The 23245-nt window shown below is 39.1% G+C and overlaps 1 protein-coding gene across 3 annotated transcripts; it reads right to left on the bottom strand.

Annotated features, from left to right (window-relative positions):
- Positions 1–7606: 7606 nt before the first annotated feature.
- tmem120a (transmembrane protein 120A) lies at positions 7607–22342 on the bottom strand. 3 transcript variants are annotated; one of them, XM_038290357.1, is made up of 12 exons: positions 22162–22340; positions 20423–20541; positions 20209–20340; positions 20074–20133; positions 19894–19989; positions 16862–16951; positions 15896–15961; positions 15720–15781; positions 12950–13042; positions 10596–10660; positions 10346–10414; positions 7607–8009 (listed from the first exon to the last, which is right to left on the bottom strand). In XM_038290357.1, exons 1-12 carry the CDS (start codon positions 22237–22239, stop codon positions 7896–7898), a joined length of 1044 nt encoding a protein of 347 aa, XP_038146285.1. In that variant the 5' UTR covers positions 22240–22340; the 3' UTR covers positions 7607–7895. The 3 variants fall into 3 exon arrangements, with proteins under 3 accessions (XP_038146285.1, XP_038146286.1, XP_038146287.1); XM_038290358.1 differs by lacking the exon at positions 15896–15961 and having other exon boundaries at positions 22162–22342; XM_038290359.1 differs by lacking the exon at positions 10596–10660.
- Between the last annotated feature and the right edge of the window lie 903 nt (positions 22343–23245).

The raw sequence follows: 23245 nt of genomic DNA, 5'->3' as shown, positions 1-23245 counted from the left end.
GAGAAAAACTTAATCTCACGTTAGAAACATCCAAGAATATTTCCTTTGCTGCAGAAGTCTCAGCAAATCATCTCCAAGATGAGAAATATTCCCAATGGGTCAAAACAAGAAAGAGAAAATAGTAGAGGTGTCAGAAATATTCTAAACGTGTAATAAAATTAACATCTTACTGTTAGTATATAACAACTATTAGGTTGACTATTCATGTGGTTCTTGGTACCTGGTTCAATCCCCACAACCTGCACTCTGGGTCCCTGAGCAAGACCCTTAACCCCTGATTGCTTCCCAGACCAGCCCGCTGCTCCATAAGGGGAAGGGTTAAATGCAGAGGTGAAATTTTCCAATGTGAGATCAATAAAGTTCAGTTATTATTATGGTTCCATTTGCGTTATGATTCTGCATCTGCTTTAGGATTCGGGTTAAGATGTTTTACAAGGCAGCCATTTTATACAGTTTACCTATTTAAAACATAGTTCTAAGTGAAACCCTGTTTATCCCTGTTGAGAGAAATATGAGCTGTGCTGCTGCCATCAACACCTTTGTTTCTAGATGTTGGAGATCAGCCTGTTTTTCAGTGTAGTCCTGTTTCTCTGACTGTGACTAACTGGATGTGCTCTCTTCATCCTCTGAAATTTGGAGCTGGCTCGGAGCTCGTCTGCCTGACTGTGTTTTTCCTGGACGCATGTGGAGCTGGTTGACAGTTGCCTTTTGTATCTATGCTTCTTTTTCTATGTCTGCTTCTGTCTCCTTGAACCCCAGTCGGCCTCAGCAGATGGCCGCTCACACTGAGTCTGTTTCTGCTTGAGGTTTCTTCCTGTTCAAAGGGATTTTTTCCTCTCCACTGTCGCTACAAGCATGCTTAGTGTGAGGGATTGCTGAAGAGTCAATGAGTCGATGCAATCAGCTGGTTTTCCTTAGATAGAAAACTTTGAACCAATCTGACTGGATGATCTGGTGAACTGTAAAGCGCCTTGAGATGACGTGTTGTGAATTGGCGCTATAGAAATAAACTGAATTGAATTTTGTTCTCACATCATCATTTGATTAGAAAAACTATTTGTATAATATATACTAGCATAACTAAGTAATTTGGTGTTTTCTTAAATAAAGGTTTTTCCTTTAATGGTTTTTGGCATCTCTAATGGGAAATTCAAACGATTTTCACCATAACAGACACACAATATATTATATCCATGCAATATCAACATCATAATCTGAATTACTAGTGATTATTAGACTTATTTATTTTATCTGAACTCAAAAGAATGAATCTGTTGCATAGAACTAATAGCTATTTTCATGCATTCAGAGTCATTTCTAAGCTGGCACTAGTTGAAACCTGAAATTCTGACTTTTTTTTTTGTCAAAGAAATGCTTTGAGGTTCTGAATGCACTTGGCAGTGCTCGGCCTCCTCCAAAATGCTGTTTGATGGTTCAAGTGATAGTAAAGGCTCATGCCAAGCCAGTCTACTACACTGTCTGCTTTTTGTGGTTGTTATAGAAACCCACCGGCCCGTGTGTGATCAGCTCTGCAGAGTGGGGGGAAGTTCTGCCGGGGTTACTCCCAAAGAGCCACGCTGAAATAAATATGAATTCTCTTTCTTTTTCCTTCAAACTCTGCAGGCCATGAAGCTCTCACTCTCAGATTTCCTCACTGCTAATGCTCTCATTTAAAAAGAGTCTGTAATCATGCTCCTGTCCCATTAAATATGCATGTTTAATTTGTCTCGGAGTTCATATTTCAGGAGGTGAAGGAGTTGCTGTCAAGGGACTTAATTTACTAATGAGGAGGAGAGAGATCTGAGATGTAACACCGAAGGAGCTAAAAATCTTCTTCCTTTGGAATCTGTTATGATTTTGAAGCATTTAGTTTAAAATGCATCCATTTCACATTTCTCCCAAACAGTCCACACAGGAAAATACAAAAAAAAGGCAAGTAACAGGAAGAGGGAGGATCCTGCAGCATTGATTAGAGTTGAAGAGCTCCAGCAGAAAGTAGAATAAAATATGGTTATATAGATAACTGAGTCATCAAGGTCGTATTACTTTTTTTTTTTATGAAAACGAACTTCACGGACGGTTTCGTCGTTGGATTGCCATCGAACTTCTGGCCAGAGAAAAACCCGTAATATGTAGCCAACATTTGGAAGAAGAATGTTTTCAAGATGACTTGGATAATAGCGCGTTGTGACAAACACCAGATACAGCACTGGGACTTGATCAACAGCCGATACCGCACCGTGACGTCACAAACCAGTAGGTGGCAGTAATGTTCTTTGACAAACATGGATGCCTCCAGTAAAGAACATGCATATGAAAAGTATTTTGAATTAAAAACATTGAAAAGTATATAATAATTTCATATTTAAAGGACACTTAGAAGTTTGTATTCTGAATGCGATTGGACATTTCCTTTAAAATATGTTCTGAACAAGTTTTAAACAAACTGGGTGTTCAGATACTTTCATACCTCTACTGGAAACTGTTCAAACTTTCAGAAGATTTGATCACATTTTATAACTTTACAAACATCTTTATATCCTACTGGGATTTAAGGTGACTGGACTTTAACTGGTCCATTCCAGTATAAATATTCTTTTATTTAAATCCACTGTAGCTCTCACTGTACAGCAGAGGTGGGCAATTCCAGTTCCTGAGGTCCGGTATCCTGCAACCTTTAGATATGCCTTTGGTTCTACACATCTGAATCAAGTAATTAGATGATTGAGAGGACTCTGGAGGAACTGACAGCATACTAAGGAGATAATTCAGCCATTTGATCCAGGTGTGTTGGACCAAGGATGGATGTAAAAGTTGCAGGATACTGGCCCCCAGGAACTGGAATTGCCCACCCCTGCTGTACAGGGTCCTTGTCTTCCTGGGAGGTGAACATCCACCCCAATCTCAAGCCTCTTCTGTGGTGCAGCTTTTTGCAGCAGCAGTTTATCTGCAGCAGAGAGGAAGCGGTTAGATAAGCTCATTAGGAATGTCAGTTCTGTCCTAGTTTACCCTCTTGACCCAGTGCAGGTGGTGGGAGACGGACGAATTCTCCTAAAAATAACATCACTCATGGACGAAATCTCCCACCCCATGTATGAAGCTGTTACAGAGCTCCATCAGTTACCAACTGCTGCATCTGGGTTGCGAAAACGACAGCATGTTTTACTATAGAAATGATGTGTTCAGGGTTATGCAGACTATTGCTTTGCAAAAATCTAATTCTGGTCGCACCTGATAAAATCAGCTCTTCCTCAGACTTACTGCCTTTTCTTCATGGCTAAATGCAAACTAAGAGCAGGACATCTTATGGATTTATTTTCCTTACTGGGTGGATTTATTAAGAGCATGGCCGTCCTGCAGCTCCTCCAGAGTTACCAAGGGCCTTTTAGGTTAGATGGGCCTCTATGTCTTGGTAGCTGTGCAGTTGGTCCAATTTTTCTCACTTTTCACGATGGTCAAAACAGAGCAATTGGGGGCGTGCTTTGGTGGTAAAGGTTAGCGCACACAACACATGTATGGAGGCCTTATTCCTCAACGCGGGCGACCCGGGTTTGAATCCTGCATGTCTCCCCTCTCTCATACCCCCTTTCCCGTAAGTCTAATGTCCAAAATAAGCCACTAGTGCTGTAAAAACTCCCAAAAAAACCAATAGGAAGTATTTAAATCAGGAGAGATATTGCTTTAAACTTCTCTCTGACCTTTCTGTTTTGGTCCATGGGCTTCATTATGCTGCTTTTTCTCTAATGTTCTCTAACAAACTTCTGATGCCAGAAACAAGCAATAAAACAGCCATATTTTATAAACCAGTGATAGGAGGAACATCAGTTACAGAGCTACAGCAGCTGGTTGTCTGATCCCCAAAACAACAAGTATCTGTTAAAAAAGATGATGCAAGAAGGAGGTAAACCTCTGAACAAAGACTCTTTGGGAGATTGAAAATAAAAATAAATAGGTCAGAAATCTGGAACAAAAACTTCAATGTGGGAAAACTGAACAGAAAAGAAAAAGTAAATAAGACTCTGAGTCATCTAAAAGGTTTCCGATGTCCGTTGCTGGATCAGCTTTTTATTTTCAGAACCCAGCCCCCCCCCTCCATCTTTCCCTCCTCTTAATCGCGCCGTCCCACATGGAGGCTTTCAACATCTGCTTTACTCTTTCATATCTACTCTCTCTGATAGAATGGTCCAGGCTCACTCAACCGGAGAAGCCCCATTTAGCCTCCCCGGCAGCGGCTGGAGTCCTTCTCAGGCTGGGAGGGAAGGTGTGCACAGATAAGAGGTCTTTATCTGGGCCCAGAGGGAGGCAAGTTAAGTTTAAGGTGAAGGTTTGACATGGAGGCCCGTCTCCTCGCTTCAGCTGCGCTCCCCTCCTTCCCTCCTCCTTTCTCTACATCCTGATGTGAGGCTCAGGCTCAGTCCCTGATCACCATATCCCTGGGCTCCTTCATGACGGCCCCCACTGCTCAGGCTTTAATGAGATAGATGAAAGGGGGGGCCTCCTCCTCCTCCTCCTGTGCTGGTGCCAGCCAATTCACTTTACTCCTCTTCCTTGCCTACTCCCGCTCACCCTGGCCCTGCAGCACTACCTCATCCAAGCTTTCCAGCTCGGGTGGAGGAAGCTCTGCTGTAATAAATTGGAACTGAAGCTGGTTCCTATTTTAAATTTTTCAGGTATTATTCCCTCAGATCTTTTGTGCTCGGATCTCTTTATGTCTCACGCTCTGCTACCTTTTAATAATAAACCCCATGAAATACATTCTAACCTAAATCTTTTCTTTTTGTTAACACCATCCAATGTGCAAGTCAGAGCCCATTACTGGAGCTTGTTTCCCTTGTTTTCATGTCGATTCAACAGATATCTCTGTTTTTTTCAGTAGATAAAAGCCGACTGATAATAAAAAAATATGTTTATTTCGTTCTACTCTTAACAAAGGAAAGAAATCATGTCTTATGTGATCTGGAAAGTCTGTTGATCAAAATAAGCGAAGAAATGGGCCATGGCCAGTTGCTCCTACCTTTTATTCTTACATGCTTTTTGTCTGATCTGCTATAAAGATTATTTTTTGGCACAGACTCAGTTTTTAGCCAACCTTCACAAAATGTTATTCTAAAACTTAATCCTATCAGTCTTAATATATTCTGAATATTCGTGCATCTATTGATTTACATCCATTCAGCCTTACAAGGTCAATGTGAGTCAATCTGCCTCAGTCTCCATATACAGACACACCCACTGTGGAGATTAGCTTTTGTGTAACAGTGGTGTTTTTTGATTCTGGGTGGAAGCTAGAGTGACCTGAAGAGAATCTACAGAGAAAATGCAAACAGCTAGCAGAGAGACCCCGATGCAGGGATTTCAACCGACGACCATTTTGCTGCAAGGCAACTTTCAAAAGGAGGTGAGGTGGCTTTGGGATGTGTTTTGGATGCCTCCTGGTCGCCTTCCTCGGGAGGACACGCTGTAGGGTCTCCGAGCTGGCCTGGTGTCGCCTCGGGGAGCAGCTGGAGGAGGTGTGAGTGGATCAGGAAGTCTGAGCATCTTAGACTGCTGTCTCCACAACCCGGCCCCAGATAAGTGGAAGGATGGATGGATGGAAGCTTTCCAAAAATCCATCTCCATACAGGCCAAGGTTTTATAAAACACTTCCTCACTGGAGCTTCTAGATGTTCTAAAGTTTAAACCATCTGGTTTGAACTATCTCACCTAGAATTTCCAGGAAGAATCTTAGGAACCAAGGAGCCTACTCCATTTATGAAAAGGAAACATCTGGAGCGGCGTCACTCGTTACGTCACCACCTGAGAGGCGCTCAACCACTACAAAAGCTGCTGCACAGCTGTACAGAATTTAAAACTGCACATGCAGAAGAGCCAAGTTTTAGGGTAGGATGATGTAAAAACCAAGCTGTTCCCCACAATAAACAATATGTTTGAGGATGTCGAAGCCTAAGAACACTGACCAGTTATCAAGCATGGTTGCGGTAGTATCATGATGGGGGGAATGTTCACAGCTGCATGGCAAAAGTGTATGAAATAAGGAGAGAGGAAGGACTGCTTCCAAAATGATAATTTCAGAAAAAAAAAGAAAAAAGAGACGTAACCTCGATGTTAAAATTGGAGTGTGATTCAGAAAACACAAACTAGTTTCACCAAAAATAGAAAGCAAGGTAGAATTCCACTTCAGGTAAGCCCTGATTTCAACGATTATAATTATAACTGTAACTAAAAGCTCTCTGCTGTAAAGAAAACAACCTAAATAAAAGTGTAGTAAATCTGCCAGGAGGAGCATTCAAGTATCCAGACATAGAGATACAAAGCATGGCAGTGATCTCAAAAACAGACCTTATAGAGAGAACTTATAGAAAGAGAATAAGAGAAAAGTCTTTAATGAAGAGACCTTTGTGGTTTCACACAAATAAAAAGTCAACAGCAGCTTTTATTGGTCCCTGCTGCCATCTAGTGGCAATCTTTTGTACTGCAAAAGTTGTTGGACCTTTTGAGCTCACGTTTAGGATCCTTTTAGCTTTATTGGATATATTCAGGGGCGGATTTAGGAAATTTTTGGGGTCTAGGCAAAGACAAAAACTGAGAAGACATCAAATAAGAGACCCATTCTACAGATAGAGAAATGTTAGTAGAATAGACATCCATTATCTGTTCTAGGTTGTGTCCCTCTCTTCTTGTCCCTTTTCTTCTTGTTTTCCTCTCTATGTTTTGTACTCAGCTGACTTTTCATGCTGTCTCTAAAGGAATGAAAGATTTTTTCCAAGCACTAAGCTCACTTAGCTGATTGCTCCTTCCTGTGTTTCCAAAAAGGCCAGAGTAAATAACCCAGTCCTTCTTTTCACTGTAGACAAGCCATGATCTGCTTCTCTGTTCTCCATTTTTCATTTGGATGAAATAATAGCTGCATGAATCATGACAGCAGACAAGATAGAGGAGAGCAGGAGGCGGGGTTACCAATCTACTCGCTCTGGAGAGCAGAGTTCACTGCTTTTAGATGTCGCCAAAGTAACAGAAAAAAAGTCACTAGATTTGACGCTTTTTGTTATTAAAATGCTAGAGGGGTCTGAAATTCTCTAAATATAGCGACTAAAGCGCTAAGTTGGCAACACTGCTCTTTGCATCGTTTGTTTTCAAATGGTTTGCTGCTGTCTGTTTGGACCTTTCTGAACATGTGCAGCAAATGGACTGATCCAATATGGTGGACACTGAAGGTGGGGGGGCTGAGACACACTTAATATTTTAGCAAAAGGATAATGTGCAAAAATAAGGAATAGTTGTATTAACTAAACATGTAAACAGTTTTTTTGGAGCCCCCAGGAACTTGGGGCCCTAGGCAACTGCCTAGTATTGCCTAATAGTAAATCTGTCCCTTGATATATTGAATACATATACCAGGGATTTAGGAAAAAAAATGTATACCATGAAAAAAAAAACCTCCAATATCACATTGCTAATACTTTACTTTTTATTTTAATTTAGTTGTGGGATATGATGCCTGTTGGTAAATTAGATTTCGTACTAAAACCAACTTTCATAGGAGTGTTTTATTCAGCAGAGCTTTTTCATATAAAGCAAATACTCACAGCAGCGCCTGAGCAAATAATCAAGTTTTAAATAAATAGGATTTAATTCAGACAGCATTTATCAGCGAAATAGTTCTCCAAACTCTCAGAATCTTTGAAATTAATTGAAAATTCTTTAGAAAGACAAGAAAACTGCAAAGTAGGGATTGATTTTTTTTTTTTTACTTAATATCATAATAAAATTGATTTGATTCAGTTTAGAAAAACTTTATGTACAGCAGCCTGAAATCACATTCAAGTAGCAGAGCGACTAAATGGTCCATAATGGATTCCGTCCAGTCTTGGTGATCTGCTCTGGTTAGAGGAGGCTCACATAGGCTTGGACTTGTCTTCATTGTTCATATATTTCTGATAAACCACCCTCAGCGTGGTGAACAGGTTTCCCATGAACAGCACCATGTAGGAGCAGCCGCACATCAAGACCTGGATGGCAGAACAAAGAAAAACACATGCAGGAAATGATGAATGAGACTGACTGACCATGAGAGCATTAGACCAGGGTTTAATGAAAAGTTTGAAAATCTTGTTATATAAAAAAAAAGAAACTTTATGTAAAGGTTCTTGGTGTTGTGATTCAGACCTCTTCATAGCAGTGGGTACGCCTAAACTAAAAAGGGAAAGCAAAAGGCTTGTTGGAAATTACCTCATTAGTGGAGTGTGCATTTGTTCTGAGCCTATAGTTTAAAGATGCAGGCGTTTCGGGTATTTCTCTAACTGCTCTATCCGACAACAGAGTTTGGTTTGAGGTCTGAACTTTTACTCTGTCATTCTAACACGCAAATATTCTTTCATCTAAACCAGGGGTCAGCATCCTTCTTTAGGCCGAGGGCTGCTTCATGGGTACGGGGTCATCGGAAAGGCTACCAATACTAACCTATGAACTGGAGGGATCAGTGCTCACCTTAACTTCATAGATAGGAAGGAAGGAAGGAAGGAAGGAAGGAAGGAAGGAAGGAAGGAAGGAAGGAAGGAAGGAAGGAAGGAAGGAAGGAAGGAAGGAAGGAAGGAAGGAAGGAAGGAAGGATTCCATGGTAGCTTTGGCTGCATGGTTCGATCAGTTTTCATGTTATATCCCACAACATGATGCTGCCACCACCATGTATCCTTTATTTATTTATTTTTTTACTAATTTAAGCAGAGCACCAACTTCAAGCGGTTTGACCCCCATGTAGCAAACTACAAACAGCCCCTCCAATGGCTTCTAAGAATGTAGTGTTAAATGAGGAAGCTATGTCCCCTTGAAGGCAGTTGGGACTTCCCCTCCGGTTCTTTTCCTGGGAGTTATTTACTAACCTCCGCATATCCATCAGGAAACCTTCCATTGAAGTAATTTTGGGAAGGGGCGAAAATACTGGTTAGTTGATTGGCCTATGTTGGTGATAGACGGGCCAAATAAACCAATCAGATCAACCAAGCATATGACGTACTAACAGAGCGACGACGAAGAGGAGCCAATTGATAGATCAAACTCTTGCCGAAACCAGTCGGGAGAAGAGCAAAAACATCTTTTCCTCTGAGAAAAGCCTCCAGAGCAGTGTTTTGCTCTTCTTTCAGTGAAGAAATACTCTGTAATTCCGATAAAACTTGCTCGATAGCCACGCTAACGCTAGTTTCATCGGCTGAAGCCGCCATGTTCTTTAGACTGAACTGTCGCGCTTCTCGTTGCGTCACACCTTAACCCGCCTCAAAGCCAACGCTGATTGGACGTTCGTTTGGTGAACGGCTCCAAATTTTCTTCAACGGAGAGTCTCCAGACTGATCTGCGAGTGAAAGCTTGAAAGCTCGCGACATCAGGATGGTCTCACAAGGCTATTTACTACTCTTAACTCAAACTGGGTAAAACCATGTAAAGGAAGGCCTTCTACTCTCTCTAATCTGGCTAACAAAAGTAACAATACACACAATGTATAAAAGAATAAACCTAACAGTAGCAATATCCTATAGGGATGCACAATATAATCGGCCCCCTATCGGTATCGGCCTTAAAACTGAATATCGGACATCGGCCACCCCCTCGATATTTAACCCGATATTTGATCAGCTTCTGAGTTTCTAAAGTCTAAAAAAAAAAAAAAAAAATACTACTTCTTCTTCTTCCTCAAAAACTTCTTTTTTACAGACTTAAAAACTTCTAAAAACGAGGGAAAAAATATTGATACATTAAAATATCCCAATATCTTCATATGCTGATATATTGCCATTTAAAAACACCATATCAATCTCTTTTACTGATGAAATATTGCTATATGTCATCGTTATGCTACGAAATCCCCCGAAAATTCACGAAATTTTGCCATATTTTTATATGTTGATATATTGACGCGGTATCGATCTATTTTACTAACAAAATCTCACAAGAATTTGCAAAATATCACGAGAGTTTGTAACAGAACGATGAAATTTCACAAGATTTTGAAAGTAAAATAGATCGATACCGCGTTTTTAAAAATCAATTTGATATCAGCATATGAAAATATCTTTGAGTATATTATTTTTCAAAGTGTCAGAAATGGATAACAAAACTGCTATTTTCAATGACTACTTATTTTTGTCATGCTTTAACATCAGTATCAATATCGGTTATCGGCTACATGAGTTTTAAAATATCGGCATATCGGATATCGGCCAAAATCCCAATATCGTGCATCCCTAATATCCTAGGTATGTGAATTCTTTTGCAAAGCTGAATTATCCAACCGTCTTGTTGGAATTTATCCATAATGCTGAGATGAAAACCAAAGTTTTTAGAGAAAACTAACCTGCCACTCTTTACACTCCGGCAGCTGGAACATCCTGAACAGCGTCATGCTGTTGTACAGCTGCCAAAACTGTATCCAAGTAAAGAAAAATTAAAATAAAAAAATACAAGCAAAAGAAAACACATCAATTTGATTTACTCAGTCGGCTCCATTGATGAGCATCTTTTTCTTTGTATTTAGAGAGACAAGATGAATCAATGATCTACAGACGCTGCTTTAAAAAAAAAACAAAAAAAAACGGGTAACATACATGACCGAAGAACAAGAAGGGAAGGAGGAAGGTAAGGCCTCTCCACATCCAGGACTGGAAGCCCTCTGAACAGAGAGAAGATATTCACTGAGCTGACATTAAAGAAGCTTCCTGCTCTGATGAAATGTGGGTTCAAACATTTCGCAACCAAAATTTGCCAAGATAGGAAGACGGTTCCAACAAAAGAGAAAACAACATGCTTTAAACTTGTGCTGCCCAATTTTCAGCACTGTTTCAGTCAGTATTCCCCGTTTGCCCTGATCTTAGAGCTCCTCTGTGTTGAATAAATGGATGCACTATATAAAAATTCAGGCAGATATGTATTAATAAATAGAAATACTGTGCTTACAACTGATAACCATTTACTGATATTGCATAAACATTTTCTTACCCTTCTGACACAAAAAACTGGCCACAAACACACACACATTTGGCCATATTGGCCCAATTTTACTTAAAAATAAATAGACCGAATCTAGGAGGAAATTTTGTAACCTGACTCCGCCAGATGGATTTGCTCCGCATATCCATCTGGAAACCTTCCGTTTAAGTAATTTTGGGAAGGGGCGAAAATACTGGTTAGCTGATTGGCCTATGTTGGTGATAGACGGGCCAAATAAACCAATCAGATCAACGAAGCATATGACGTACTAACAGAGCGACGACGAAGAGGAGCCAATTGATAGATCAAACTCTTGCTGAAACCAGTCGGGAGAAGAGCAAAAACATCTTTTCCTCTGAGAAAAGCCTCCAGAGCAGTGTTTTGCTTTTCTTTCAGTGAAGAAATACAGTATAATTCTGATAAAAGTTGCTCGATAGCCACGCTAACACTAGTTTCATCGGCTGAGGCCGCCATGTTCTTTAGACTGAACTGTCGCGCTTCTCGTTGCGTCACACCTCAACCCGCCTCAAAGCCAACGCTGATTGGACGTTCGTTTGGTGAATGGCTCCAAATTTTCTTTAACGGAGAGTCTCCAGACTGATTAGCGAGTGAAATCTTGAAAGCTCGCGAGATCAGGATGGTCTCACGAGGCTACAATATTGAAGCGTGGTCTGCGCTATGTTATTCCACGCAAGAGGAACTAACTGTGGGTCTAGATACGGCCGAGGCGAAGCATATGACATACTAACAGAGCGACGACGAAAACACAACCACAAGCCAGGCTACTCTTGCTACTGCAGGTAAAGGCTCGTTAGCTCAGAAAAGCCTCCAGAGCAGTGTTTTGCTCTTCTTTCAGTGAAGAAATACTCTGTAATTCCGATAAAACTTGCCCGATAGCCACGCTAACGCTAGTTTCGTCGGCTGAAGCCGCCATGTTCTTTAGACTGAACTGTCGCGCTTCTCGTTGCGTCACACCTCAACCCGCCTCAAAGCCAACGCTGATTGGACGTTCGTTTGGTGAACGGCTCCAAATTTTCTTTAACGGAAAGTAGCCAGACTGATCTGCGAGTGAAACCTTGGAAGCTCGCGAGATCAGGATGGTCTCACGAAGCTAGAAATTTTGATGCTGCCTTCCAGAATATTAATCTGCAACAGATACAAAGAAATGCAGTTCAACATCCTACAAAATGTTTACATATCACCTAATATATACCGCAAGTATACTCCAGGTGCTTCTCCAAATTGTCCTAAATGTAACTTAACTAAAGAGACTAGATATCACTGTATTAGGGAGAACATTCTGGCAGGCAGTATGCAGTGAAATCAGTTCGGTGATAGGATGGACAACCCCACTTAAGGCCAATTTATGCTTCTGATGCATAGCCTCTCCAATCGTCAAATGTGTCTCTCAAAAAAATCCCGACTACGCATCAGACGGTTGCAAACCCGCCAGACCTCAAGTGGAAGTGCGCAGATAAAAAGCAGCTGTGATTGGTCCTTGGTATGCCCTTCCGGCTGCCGGGGTGCGCCATTTTTAAAAACCAAGAAACAACTGCAATGGAGGACTATGACGAAAGGTTGGTCGGTTTTTTGCCAACTCCTTTAACAGAACCTGTTCGTCTTCAATGTCTAGCAACTCTAGATCCATCTCTGTGACCGTAATATCTTGCAGAAGCGCCATTGTTGTTTTGGAAGAGAAACACTCCAGCCGGCGCTGCAGAAGTTCTCGTGAGTTCTCGAATAGGCCCCGCCTTGCGCTTTGGCCGGAAACTGCTGTGCGTCCCTAGAGATTCCAGACCGCCCATAGATCACATGCCCATAACATCAGTCAATACTGACTTTAAGCTATTGTGTTTCCTTCCAATTTAAAACCACATTACTAAACAAAACTCCTTTTCCGAGAGTCAGCTGGTATTTATTTATTTATTTATTGTATTTATTTATTTATTGTTGTCGGCTGGTATTTTCTCACCGACTGTTAGGTCCATAGTATGTCTTTCTCCCAGCGCTCTGAGTCTGTAAAGGCAGCCGCTCTGGTAGTAATACTGCAGGAACTGGACAAAACCTACAAACAAAAACAAAAAAAGATTAACAAGACATTAAAACAAAGGGAAAAAAACAGGCTTTTTACAAGAACTTTATCTCTTTTCAGTTTTCCGACTACATTGGTAAAACAATCTAGAAATAAGTAAAAATTTCTTAAATTAAGTGTTTTTACCCTTGATTTGAGTAGGTAAATGAGGTAGTTTGCCAATGGAATGAGTATTTTTACTCTTAAAATAAGATAATTATATATTATGCACTTGAAATAAGACAAACCAATTTTGTTTTCTTATTATAAGTCTAAATTATCTCGTTCCATTGGCAAAATGTCTCTTTTACCCCTTCAATCCAAGAACAAATTCACTTATTTAAAGAATTTTTTTTTCCAGTGTTTGCTTAACAAGGCAAGTATTACATGAATTCAACAATGAAATGGGAGAAAAATAAAAGCAAGTCCAGAGAAAAACATGGAGACATGGAGCGACCAGGGATTTCAGGAATAAAGCCTGCAGGACGGCGAGGGAGAGCTGGGACCTTATGATAACCTGACTGTCGTGGAAACAGGGAATCACAATAAGAAATAGACAATTTCTCTGGAGGTTTGGACCTGATGTGGTAGGCTGTGGCTAAGGGACCCTTGTGCACTGCAAAAAATGGAAATCTAAATGAGTTCTTTTTTCTTAAAGTAAGTGCAAGGAGGAAAGAGAGATACTTTGCTAATGGAACAAGACAACTTACATTTAAAATAACAAAAAAAAAATAATTGCAATGTCTTATTTCAAGTGCATATTATCTTATTTTATTAGTTAAAAAACCATTCTATTGGCAAATCAAATATGCTTAAATTAAGGGTAAATACACTTAACAATAAATATATTGCTTATTGTTTATTCCTAATGCACCTTTTCCTCCTTGTTTGCACCCTCTTTGACTTATATGCCAATATGTGACAAGTGAATTTCTCCGCTGTGAGAGCAACAAAGCTCATCTAATCTAATCTAATCTTAATCTAAAATTTTTTACTTATTTCTAGATAACTTTTGCAGCTGCATAGATGTTCATCCTGATCGCTGCTGCTTGACTTATAAAATGTGTTATTAAGAGGCTTGAATAGGGATAATGTCGCAGAACTAGGCTCTAGTGATGGATGTTTTTTTTTTTAGATAGGGGCGTAGTTGATTGTTTAATACCTACACATAACTGTTTGTGTCTCTGCTCTGCTAGCATTAAGGCTGATTGCTGCCGCTGACCTGCTTTCAGAGTGAGTTTCCTGGTCAGTAGAGCCCAACTTAAAGGTGGTAAAATTAAAAACACTCAGAGAATCTTCAAGCTTTAGCTGGCTGTCCAATAGAGCGCTAGCTTGCCAGACACAAAAGTCTTTTATTATACATAATCTCCAGAGGTGTTCTGTGGGGAACTTGGATAGTCAGAACATCCTTCCTACGGCTCGAGTCACACCATGAATGGGCTCCAAAGCAGAGTCAATGTGATTTAGACTCTTCAGTGTCCTTTCAGCTTCATTCTCCACCAAACCATATGTTTTAAAAGTTTTATGGTTATGATGTATTGCCGGTATTTCCAATGTACAGAGTTGCCACCGTCTGAGGTACTGCAACAAGGCGGCGCCCTTCACAAAAAATGATAAAACAAAGCTTTTTTTCTTTAAGATTTTTCACATTTGAAATATAATTATTGATAATAGTAGGACAAATATTCGTGAATTAAATTAGTTTGGTTGAACGTTTCATTTCCACTTTAAGCACATTTACAGCCTTCTGGCAGTTTGTTCCAGATAAATGGAGCATAAGATAGTTATCGGGCTCCTCTCCTGTGGAACCAACTACCAGTTTTAGTCCGTGAGGCAGACACCCTGTCTACTTTTAAGGCTAGGCTTAAAATGTTCCTTTTTGATAAACCTTGAGTGGCTCAGGTTATCCTGAGCTATCTCTATAGTCATGCTGCTATAGGCTTAGACTGCTGGAGGACATAGGGACCCCTTTTTCATCATTCTGCTTCATTCTATCTCTATTCTCCCACTCTGCAGAATCTGTTAGTTCAATCTCTAACGTTCTGCTCTCTCTGCTTTTTCTCATAGTAGCTTCATCTGGTCTGTTCCTGTTTGGCTGTGACTCCATCCTGGAGAGAAATATCAGCTGTGCTGCTGCCATCAACACCTTTGTTTCTAGATGTTGGAGATCGGCCTGTTTTTTCAGTGTAGTCCTGTTTCTCTGACTGTGACTAAATGGATGTGCTCTCTTCATTCTCTAACATGGGAGCTGGCTCGGAGCTCGTCTGTCTGTCTACCGTTGCTTTTGTCTCTCTGCTTCTGTCTCCTTGAACCCCAGTTCAAGGAGACAGAAGGAGAGGTTTCTTCCTGTTAAAAGGGAGTTTTTCCTCTCCACTGTCGCTACAAACATGCTTAGTGTGAGGGATTGTATTTGAGTCAATGAGTCAATGCAATCAACTGGTTTTCCTTAGATCTGGTTGAATTGTAAAATGCCTTGAGATGACGTGTGTTGTGAAATAAACTGAATAAAACTGAATAAAAAAAAAAAGCTAAATATTCATCTACATTTGAGGTTGCAATGTGTAATTTATGATGTCTAAAGCTAGATGCATCTAAATAACCTGCTCAGCCCAATGAGCCTTTTTCTTAACCCTTAATGTAGTGTGGAACTGGCATGGAAAGGATTTCTTACTTTGATAGAGATTGTATGAAAGAAACTGGTTCCTAAACATCTGGTAGAGGGCGCCATCAGGCCTGCGAACAAAGATCACATCAGGTGAGACCAACACAGACAGTACAGGTCAGTGAGTTTAGTTCATTTCATTACAAACTGCTCTGGATGAGTAGGAGTAAGGAAAGAGGTTTTACCAAGTGAGCATGACTCCAGATAAGAAGGTTGACACATAGTGATGGAAAACCCACCAACCTTTGATCCTGAAACAGGAAACTGGCATCAAAGGATGTTGGGCTCTGAGATATAACCCTAATATATGAACAGAGCTGGTTTTTATTCCATGATTATTTCTGTTTTTATCACATGACAACAATAAATGTTGATATTAGGGATGCACGATATTGGGATTTTGGCCGATATCCGATATGCCGATATTTTAAAACTCATGTAGCCGATAACCGATATCGATACTGATGTTAAAGCTGGACAAAAATAAGTAGTCATTGAAAATAGCAGTTTTGTTATCCATTTCTGACACTTTGAAAAATAATATACTCACATATATTTTCATATGCTGATATCAAATAGATTTTTAAAAACGCGGTATCGATCTATTTTACTTTCAAAATCTCGTGAAATTTCATCGTTTTGTTACAAACTCTCTTGATATTTTGCAAATTCTTGTGAGATTTTGTTAGTAAAATAGATCGATACCGCGTCAATATATCAACATATAAAAATATGGCAACATTTCGTGAATTTTCGGGGGATTTCGTAGCATAACCATGACATATAGCAATATTTCATTAGTAAAAGAGATTGATATGGTGTTTTTAAATGGCAATATATCAGCATATGAAGATATTGTGATATTTTAATGTATCAATATTTTTTCCCTCGTTTTTAGAAGTTTTTAAGTCTGTAAAAAAGAAGTTTTTGAGGAAGAAGAAGAAGTAGTATTTTTTTTTTTTTTTTTAGACTTTAGAAACTCAGAAGCTGATCAAATATCGGGTTAAATATCGAGGGGGTGGCCGATGTCCGATATTCAGTTTTAAGGCCGATACTGATAGGGGGCCGATTATATCGTGCATCCCTAGTTGATATGTTATTTTAATCACACGTTTCATAAAGGTTGAGTTTTCGCCAAAGTGGTTACAGACCTGGAGCCATTGCTGATGAGGATACTCTCCCGGATGGTGAGTGTGCAGTAATACCACACCAGCAGGAAGTTGAACAGAGCGTCCAGGACTCTGGGATGAGAGCAAAAATTATGAAAGAGGTGATCCACTGTCACAATGATCAAACACACGGTGAAACCTCCTGATGCTTTAGCCAGTGAATTCCCACAGACTCAGGCCGTTTCTCAATAAGTGTACTTGTGCGTTCTCATGTACTCGTGAAACGTCATCAGCCTCAACCCAAGTACTGCTCCAACTCACAAGAATAAGAAGTCCGAGAACAGATAAAGTCCCCGGATGTTGTTCTCGCCCCTCCCTCTTTACCCAGCATGCATCAGAGCAGACTTGTATGTTCTCCTGATTGACAGCTGTCCCAGCATGCACTGCGGCAGCAGCAGCTTCCAGGGGAGCGCTCACAGAGCTCAGAGTATGAAAGGAAAAGTTCGATCAGCAAGGAATTATAAATTTAATGAATTTAGCATTAATCAGTAAAAAAATTAAAAATTTTCTTTTTTTAATCGCAATCACTGAGTCTGGGAGCGGCCATTTTTGTAACACCTCACTCCTGACATCTCCCGGCAGTGAGGTCACGGTGCGCTAAGCCTACACTGCAAAAACAATCTAGAAATAAGTCAGACATTTCTCAGATGATGTGTATTTACCGTTAATTTGAGTATGTAAATAAGATGATTTTCCAAATGGAATAAGATTTTTTACTCTTAAAATAAGATTGAAATAAAACAATACAATTGTTCTTTTTTAATTTAAATGTAATTTGTCTTGTTCTATTGGCAAAGTGTCTCACTTTCCTCCTCAATTTAAGATGAAATGCTCTTATTCTAAGAGAAAATGACTTATTTAGATTTACATTTTGTTGCAGTTTAGCGCCAAAATCAATGGGAACTACTAGACACATCTGCAATCAACAACAATTATTGAAGATTTCCAGAGGACTTCACCATTGAAATTCACCAGAGCTATAGTGAAACTGACAATGCCCACGTGCATGGCACATTCAAACTAAAATTACTCTTAAACACTTATCATTTATTGAACAGTATACCGTATAATAATTTCATAATTAAAGTACTTTCAGAAGTTTAAATTCTGAATATTAGACTTTTAAGTTAAAAGTTCTCTTTTTGTTGCCGCTGTTTTATAAAACTGCGTTTTAAGATAATTTAAGGTGAGAACATTTTACACTGGAAAAAATTCAATTCTAGATAAGCCATTTTTTCTTAAAATAAGTGCATTTGTTCTTGGATTGAGGAGGTAAAAGAGACATTTTGCCAATAGAACAAGACAATTTACACTTAAAATAAGAAAATACAGTTGCATCGTCTCATTCCGAGTACATATTATCTAATTATCTTCTGTTAAGAGTAAAAACTCTCATTCCATTGGCAAACTATCTCATTTACTTGCTCAAATTAAGGGTAAATACACTTTATTTAAGAAGTGTTTACTTATTTGTAGATCATTTTTCCAGTGCTGATTTAGTGCGTAATTTTAAAATAGTTCCGAAGTTGTGAGGACCGCGGCAATCAGCGGTGCTACCAGGCTAACAGCAGCCAGGGCTAACGTTAGCCGGCCTGCAGCAGCCCTCTCTCTGCATAGCCGTGTGTTAAGTACCGCTGGCTCTGATGGAGGTTTTTTTTTTGTTTTATTCTGCAAAATATTCATTTAATTTGTGTTTATCTGACTGTGTTAGTTATTATTCCCCCAATAAATGAAAAAAGTAAGAATTTATCATCATATAGAGTCTGTTAACAGGAGGTGAAATGCAGCTCCAGACAAGCAGAGCATGTGGTGATGTCATCAGTACGTTTCTGTTCCAATTGACCCATATCTATGCTCCCTTCAGAGAATTTAACAAGATAATTAATGCTATCCCTAAAAAGATAATTCAACTTGTAAAAAGTCACTTGAGTTACTGTAAATTTACGAAAACTCTACCCACTCTCATATTGGAAGGAATTAACCTAACAGACAGAAGATGTACGGTAACAATAGACACATACGCCAGTGCTTTCAAAGAAAAAACTTTATCACACCTAGAGGTAAATATTATTTGCGTACCCATATTGATAGCATAAAATGGAGAAGAGCCTGGCTCTTACCTCATAAATACTGTATTTCTAACAAAGCCAAAGAAATACATTTTAAAATCTTACATAATATATAACCTGTAAACTGTATTATTGCTAAATTTATGGACATAAGTGACTCATGTACGTTTTGTAAAAGAACTTCAGAAACGACTTTGCATTTATTTTTTAGTTGTGAGGAATCCAAAGAATTTTGGAGTGACATTGAATCTTTTCTTTTCCATTCAACTAAAATTGTATGCAAACTAACTCTCAAAGATGTTATCTGCTATTACAATAACTCTGAACATCGTGACTTTGAACATATGCTTAATTTTATTATTATATATGCAACATTTTTCATTCACAAACAAAAATGTGCAAACTTGATTCCTAACATTACTCCCTTTCTCTTAGAGTTGAACTCTCTGATTGCATCCCTTAAACTGATTAAAAATAAAAAGAACATGTCTCTTGATAACTATAGAAAATACTTCCCTGAAACCTCTTACTGATATTTAATAACTTTTTTTTGTTGTTTTTTATTTATTTATTTTTTTTATTATTTAACACTTGTCATTTATATTTTATTGACTTTATTGACTGTTACAAATTATTTTTTCTTTTAATGTTTTTTTTTTTTTCTTGTCCAGTTCAATTATTGTGTAACTGTTGTGCAAGTCGTTATATCTCCCCCTCTGATGTGCTGTCCTTTAATACAAAACCTGTTTGTTTTGTACATTTGTTCAATAAAGTAAAAAAAAAAAAGACCCATATTTATGCTGCGTGCTCCTGTTCTCCACACTTTCCTGTGTTCTTCTCAAGAACATACTTGGCGAGGACACGAGTCCGTACTCACGCTCTTGGATTCGATCAAACCTCTGATTAACTTCAACCAACGTCAACCAGGTGGGAAGAAATTATTACCTGTAGCTGAACAAAAAGCGACATGTGAAGGAAAACATGAAGAGGATGACGGTCAGGACCAGTTTAAACTTCTCATATTCATCTTTATATGCAAACCTGATGGAGGAGAAAGAGAGGATTGGATAAACGGCTCTGAAGCTTTAGCTCTGTCGCAGTCAAAAAAAAGAAAAGTGGACTTACTTGGCCTGCTTGTTCAGGAGGGTGACATTAATGTTGCCCAAAACAAGCGTGAGGTACAACCTAAACAGGAAGGAAGTAAGAACTGGTCAAAGAGGAGAGCAGCGCAGCGCTGAACTAAATAAAACAACTTCGTACCCATTTTTCCTTGGCAGAAATGCTTCCATCTCAAAGAAAACATTTGTTTTATCTTTGATGGACTCTTCCATTTCAGCAATCGACTCGATCTCTTTCGGGCTCAGCGTTGACGTCAGGGGGGTCTTTTTGCATCTGATTTAGAACATAGTTGACACATGAAAAACAAAAAACAAAGCAAACCGAACAGGAGGTGCAGTTTCCTGCCAACACCGACCCCTTTAGTGACAAAGTGAGCTCTCCCAGTCTCTTCCTCTGCCGTGCTATAGCACTGGAGCAGCTGTTTTGCAGTTTGCTCACTTCTTCAAGCTTCTGTTTATAAAGGCGATGAGTGTCCTGCAGGAAAAAAAGGGATTAGAGAGATGACACGTTGACACGTTTTTTGTGGACTTTTATGGACCTTTCTGCCTCGGGCGCCATAGACCTCCATTATTTGAATGTCAGCAGACAGCAAGAAGCCTCCCAGATCTCCAGATGCGTTTGAGATATCAAAAAAGTACTCCAGAGTGTTGTTCAGCATGGGGGTGAGTAGAAAATGAAGGCTAAACATGTTTTGGGTGTACTATTCCTTTAACAGATTCTCTGCGGCTGACCCATCCAGCACAGTAACACCATGGTCACTGACCCAACATTTGGTCACTTTGGCAGAGTGGCTTCATACCCAGTCTGGAAAATGAAATCACCCTATAAATAAAGCTTGTCAGCAGAAGGAAACAGAGGAGAACTCTAAAGTGTCCTGGTAGATGACTGGACTTAAGAGACCCAGTGGACCAGAACCAAGCGATGACTTCCATCTCCAAATCTTTACTGACTGCAGAAACTTGACTGGACTTTAAGCAATGTTGATTCTGGGTCTCTTCACTCCTCACCCATTTCCAAATCAAATGCAAACTTTACTTTTATTCGAACTTGGACTTTGTCCACTGAGCAACAGCATATCTTGCAAAATTCTGAATAAAACAGTATTTTTGTTATTGCTACAGATGGAACAGTGGTCATAGTCCCCTTTATACGAACACATGCTTTGATTGCTCAACAGTCCTCATCTTGTCCGACCACACTTTTTCCTTCCACAAATTTTTCAATGATGAGTCTTGAATGCATCACTATATAAAAGCCATCTTCTTTAACGAGAACTTTTTAGGGTTTATCCTTTCTGTAAAGAGTGCTAAAGAGTTCTGATTCTGTTGGAGATTTTTTCCTGTTAAAAGGGAGTTTTTACTCTCCACTGTTGCTACAACCATGCTTACTGTGAGGGATTGCTGAAGAATCAATGAGTCAAGAAGAGAGGGACAAAACCTAGAACAAATAATTTATGTCTATTCTATGAACATTTCTCTATCTGTATAATGGGTCTGTTTTATGTGTTGTCTTCTCAATTAAGGGGCCCCCTGCCTGTCTTTGCCTAGGGCCCCAAATTTCCTAAATCTGCCCCTGATGTCAATTACAACCAGCTAAAGAGCTGTAAAGTAAGCAGTCTTCTTTTATTGTTTCATTAATGTTTTTCTTAAATTTGACCCGTTGTTATTTCAGTTTCCATTAACTGCAAAGCAGTGTAATCCAAATTAGTTTAAATTAATAGTTAAATTAATTAACAAACAGTTAATAGCAAATCTGCTATTTATTTCTGTAGAAATTCTGAACCAAAAATTAACACAATAAGTTTAAATCACTGTAAATAAGAAGCTATGTCAAACCTCTCCGTTTAGTATTATTCTGAAATATTTTCTACCAGTTACTCAATTGTGGTGCATTCCGGGCAATGTTGGTAAAATACATTTATACTCAATTTTTTCGTATAAACAGCTATCTTTATTTTTGTATTTATTAACTATAGATTTTGTTTTTCTTTCATTTTATCTGGAGCTCGTGAGGGTGGATCCACCAGCCTCTCACCGTTAGCTTATCCAGGCGTTAAGTTCTAACAGTTTAACTAAACGCAGCAGCTAAACTAACCTGGATTTGCTCATAATCTTTCTCCAAGTCGTCCCATTCCCGAAGACACTCGGATAAATCATTTGGACTGAACAACATTTCTGCTCCGAGGCTGCAGAACCTCTAGGAATGGTGAAATAAACGAGCGTCAGCGCTGAGCAACAGTTCATCACAGCCTCATCTACATATGAACGTCACTTCCTTCAGACCCCTTCAGATTAAAAGTCTCAGTTTAAAGATAATCGTTATAAAACGCAAAGTTTAGAAAATTAGCTTTTTAGAATACGCATAACGGCTTCAACAATGGTTAAAATCTTCTGTATTAGCTTAATAACATATTTTTTCTGTTTTTTTAGGGGCCTAATGGGATTTTAATTTGTATGAGTATATCCGGTATGCCGTAACTTCTGTTCTTCTACTAATTTTAAGGAACTCTTCTTTTCTTATTCGTCCAATCAAATCGCCGTCTCGTGATGTTGCGTCTGTATAGTTCTCATCCTCCATAAGAACTATACGTCCGCGCGTCCACCATATTTTGAGAGGCAAGATCGCCTCGAAGTACTAAAGTGGGCATTTACAGCATTTACATTTACAGTACAGGCCTTTTAGGCAAGGCAAATGTATTTGTATAGCACAATTCAGTACAAAGACGATGCAAAGTGCTTTACATGATTAAAATATAGGAAAATAAAAGAGAATCAAAGCAAGTAGGAAAAAAAATAAATTAAATTAAAAATGTAGAAACAAAAAAGAACATTAAAGCGAGTGAACTGCAAGGGGTACATGAAAATATTTGATTTATTATATAGTAAAATAAAATAGGGCTGTGATCTGTTTTGCTTTGTCAGGACCCAGGTGCAGAATTAAACGAGCTTTTATCAACCAAAAATGAAGTTTTTCTTATATGTTTTATTTCCCCTTCAGCTGTGACACACACCAAACCGAGGCAGAGGAACATCCTGGAAGTAATGAACAGCCTAGTTTCAGCTGATCTTCTCACTGAGCTCATCAAAGCAAACCTGGTTAGTTGATAAAAACATAATAAAGTCAGTCTGACTGTAATTTTTGTTCTGTAATTATTGCCCAATTCATCAAGTTGAAATCT

The sequence above is a fragment of the Cyprinodon tularosa genome, unplaced genomic scaffold, assembly GCF_016077235.1.
Source record: "Cyprinodon tularosa strain WSP-4 unplaced genomic scaffold, ASM1607723v1 ctg28, whole genome shotgun sequence".
Classification (NCBI taxonomy): domain Eukaryota; kingdom Metazoa; phylum Chordata; class Actinopteri; order Cyprinodontiformes; family Cyprinodontidae; genus Cyprinodon; species Cyprinodon tularosa.
Note: the sequence above shows the minus strand (reverse complement) of the source record. Positions and strands in the feature narration are given on the sequence as shown.

Excerpts from the sequence above, each read along its gene's own strand:
- tmem120a (XM_038290357.1), bottom strand. The coding sequence starts at position 22,239 with ATGTTGTTCAGTCCAAATGATTTATCCGAGTGTCTTCGGGAATGGGAC. Across the intron at positions 10,661-12,949 it reads TACTATGGACCTAACAGTCG|AGGGCTTCCAGTCCTGGATG; the intron begins GTGAGAAAATAC and ends CTCTCTGTTCAG. Across the intron at positions 8,010-10,345 it reads CGGAGTGTAAAGAGTGGCAG|GTCTTGATGTGCGGCTGCTC; the intron begins GTTAGTTTTCTC and ends TCTGCCATCCAG.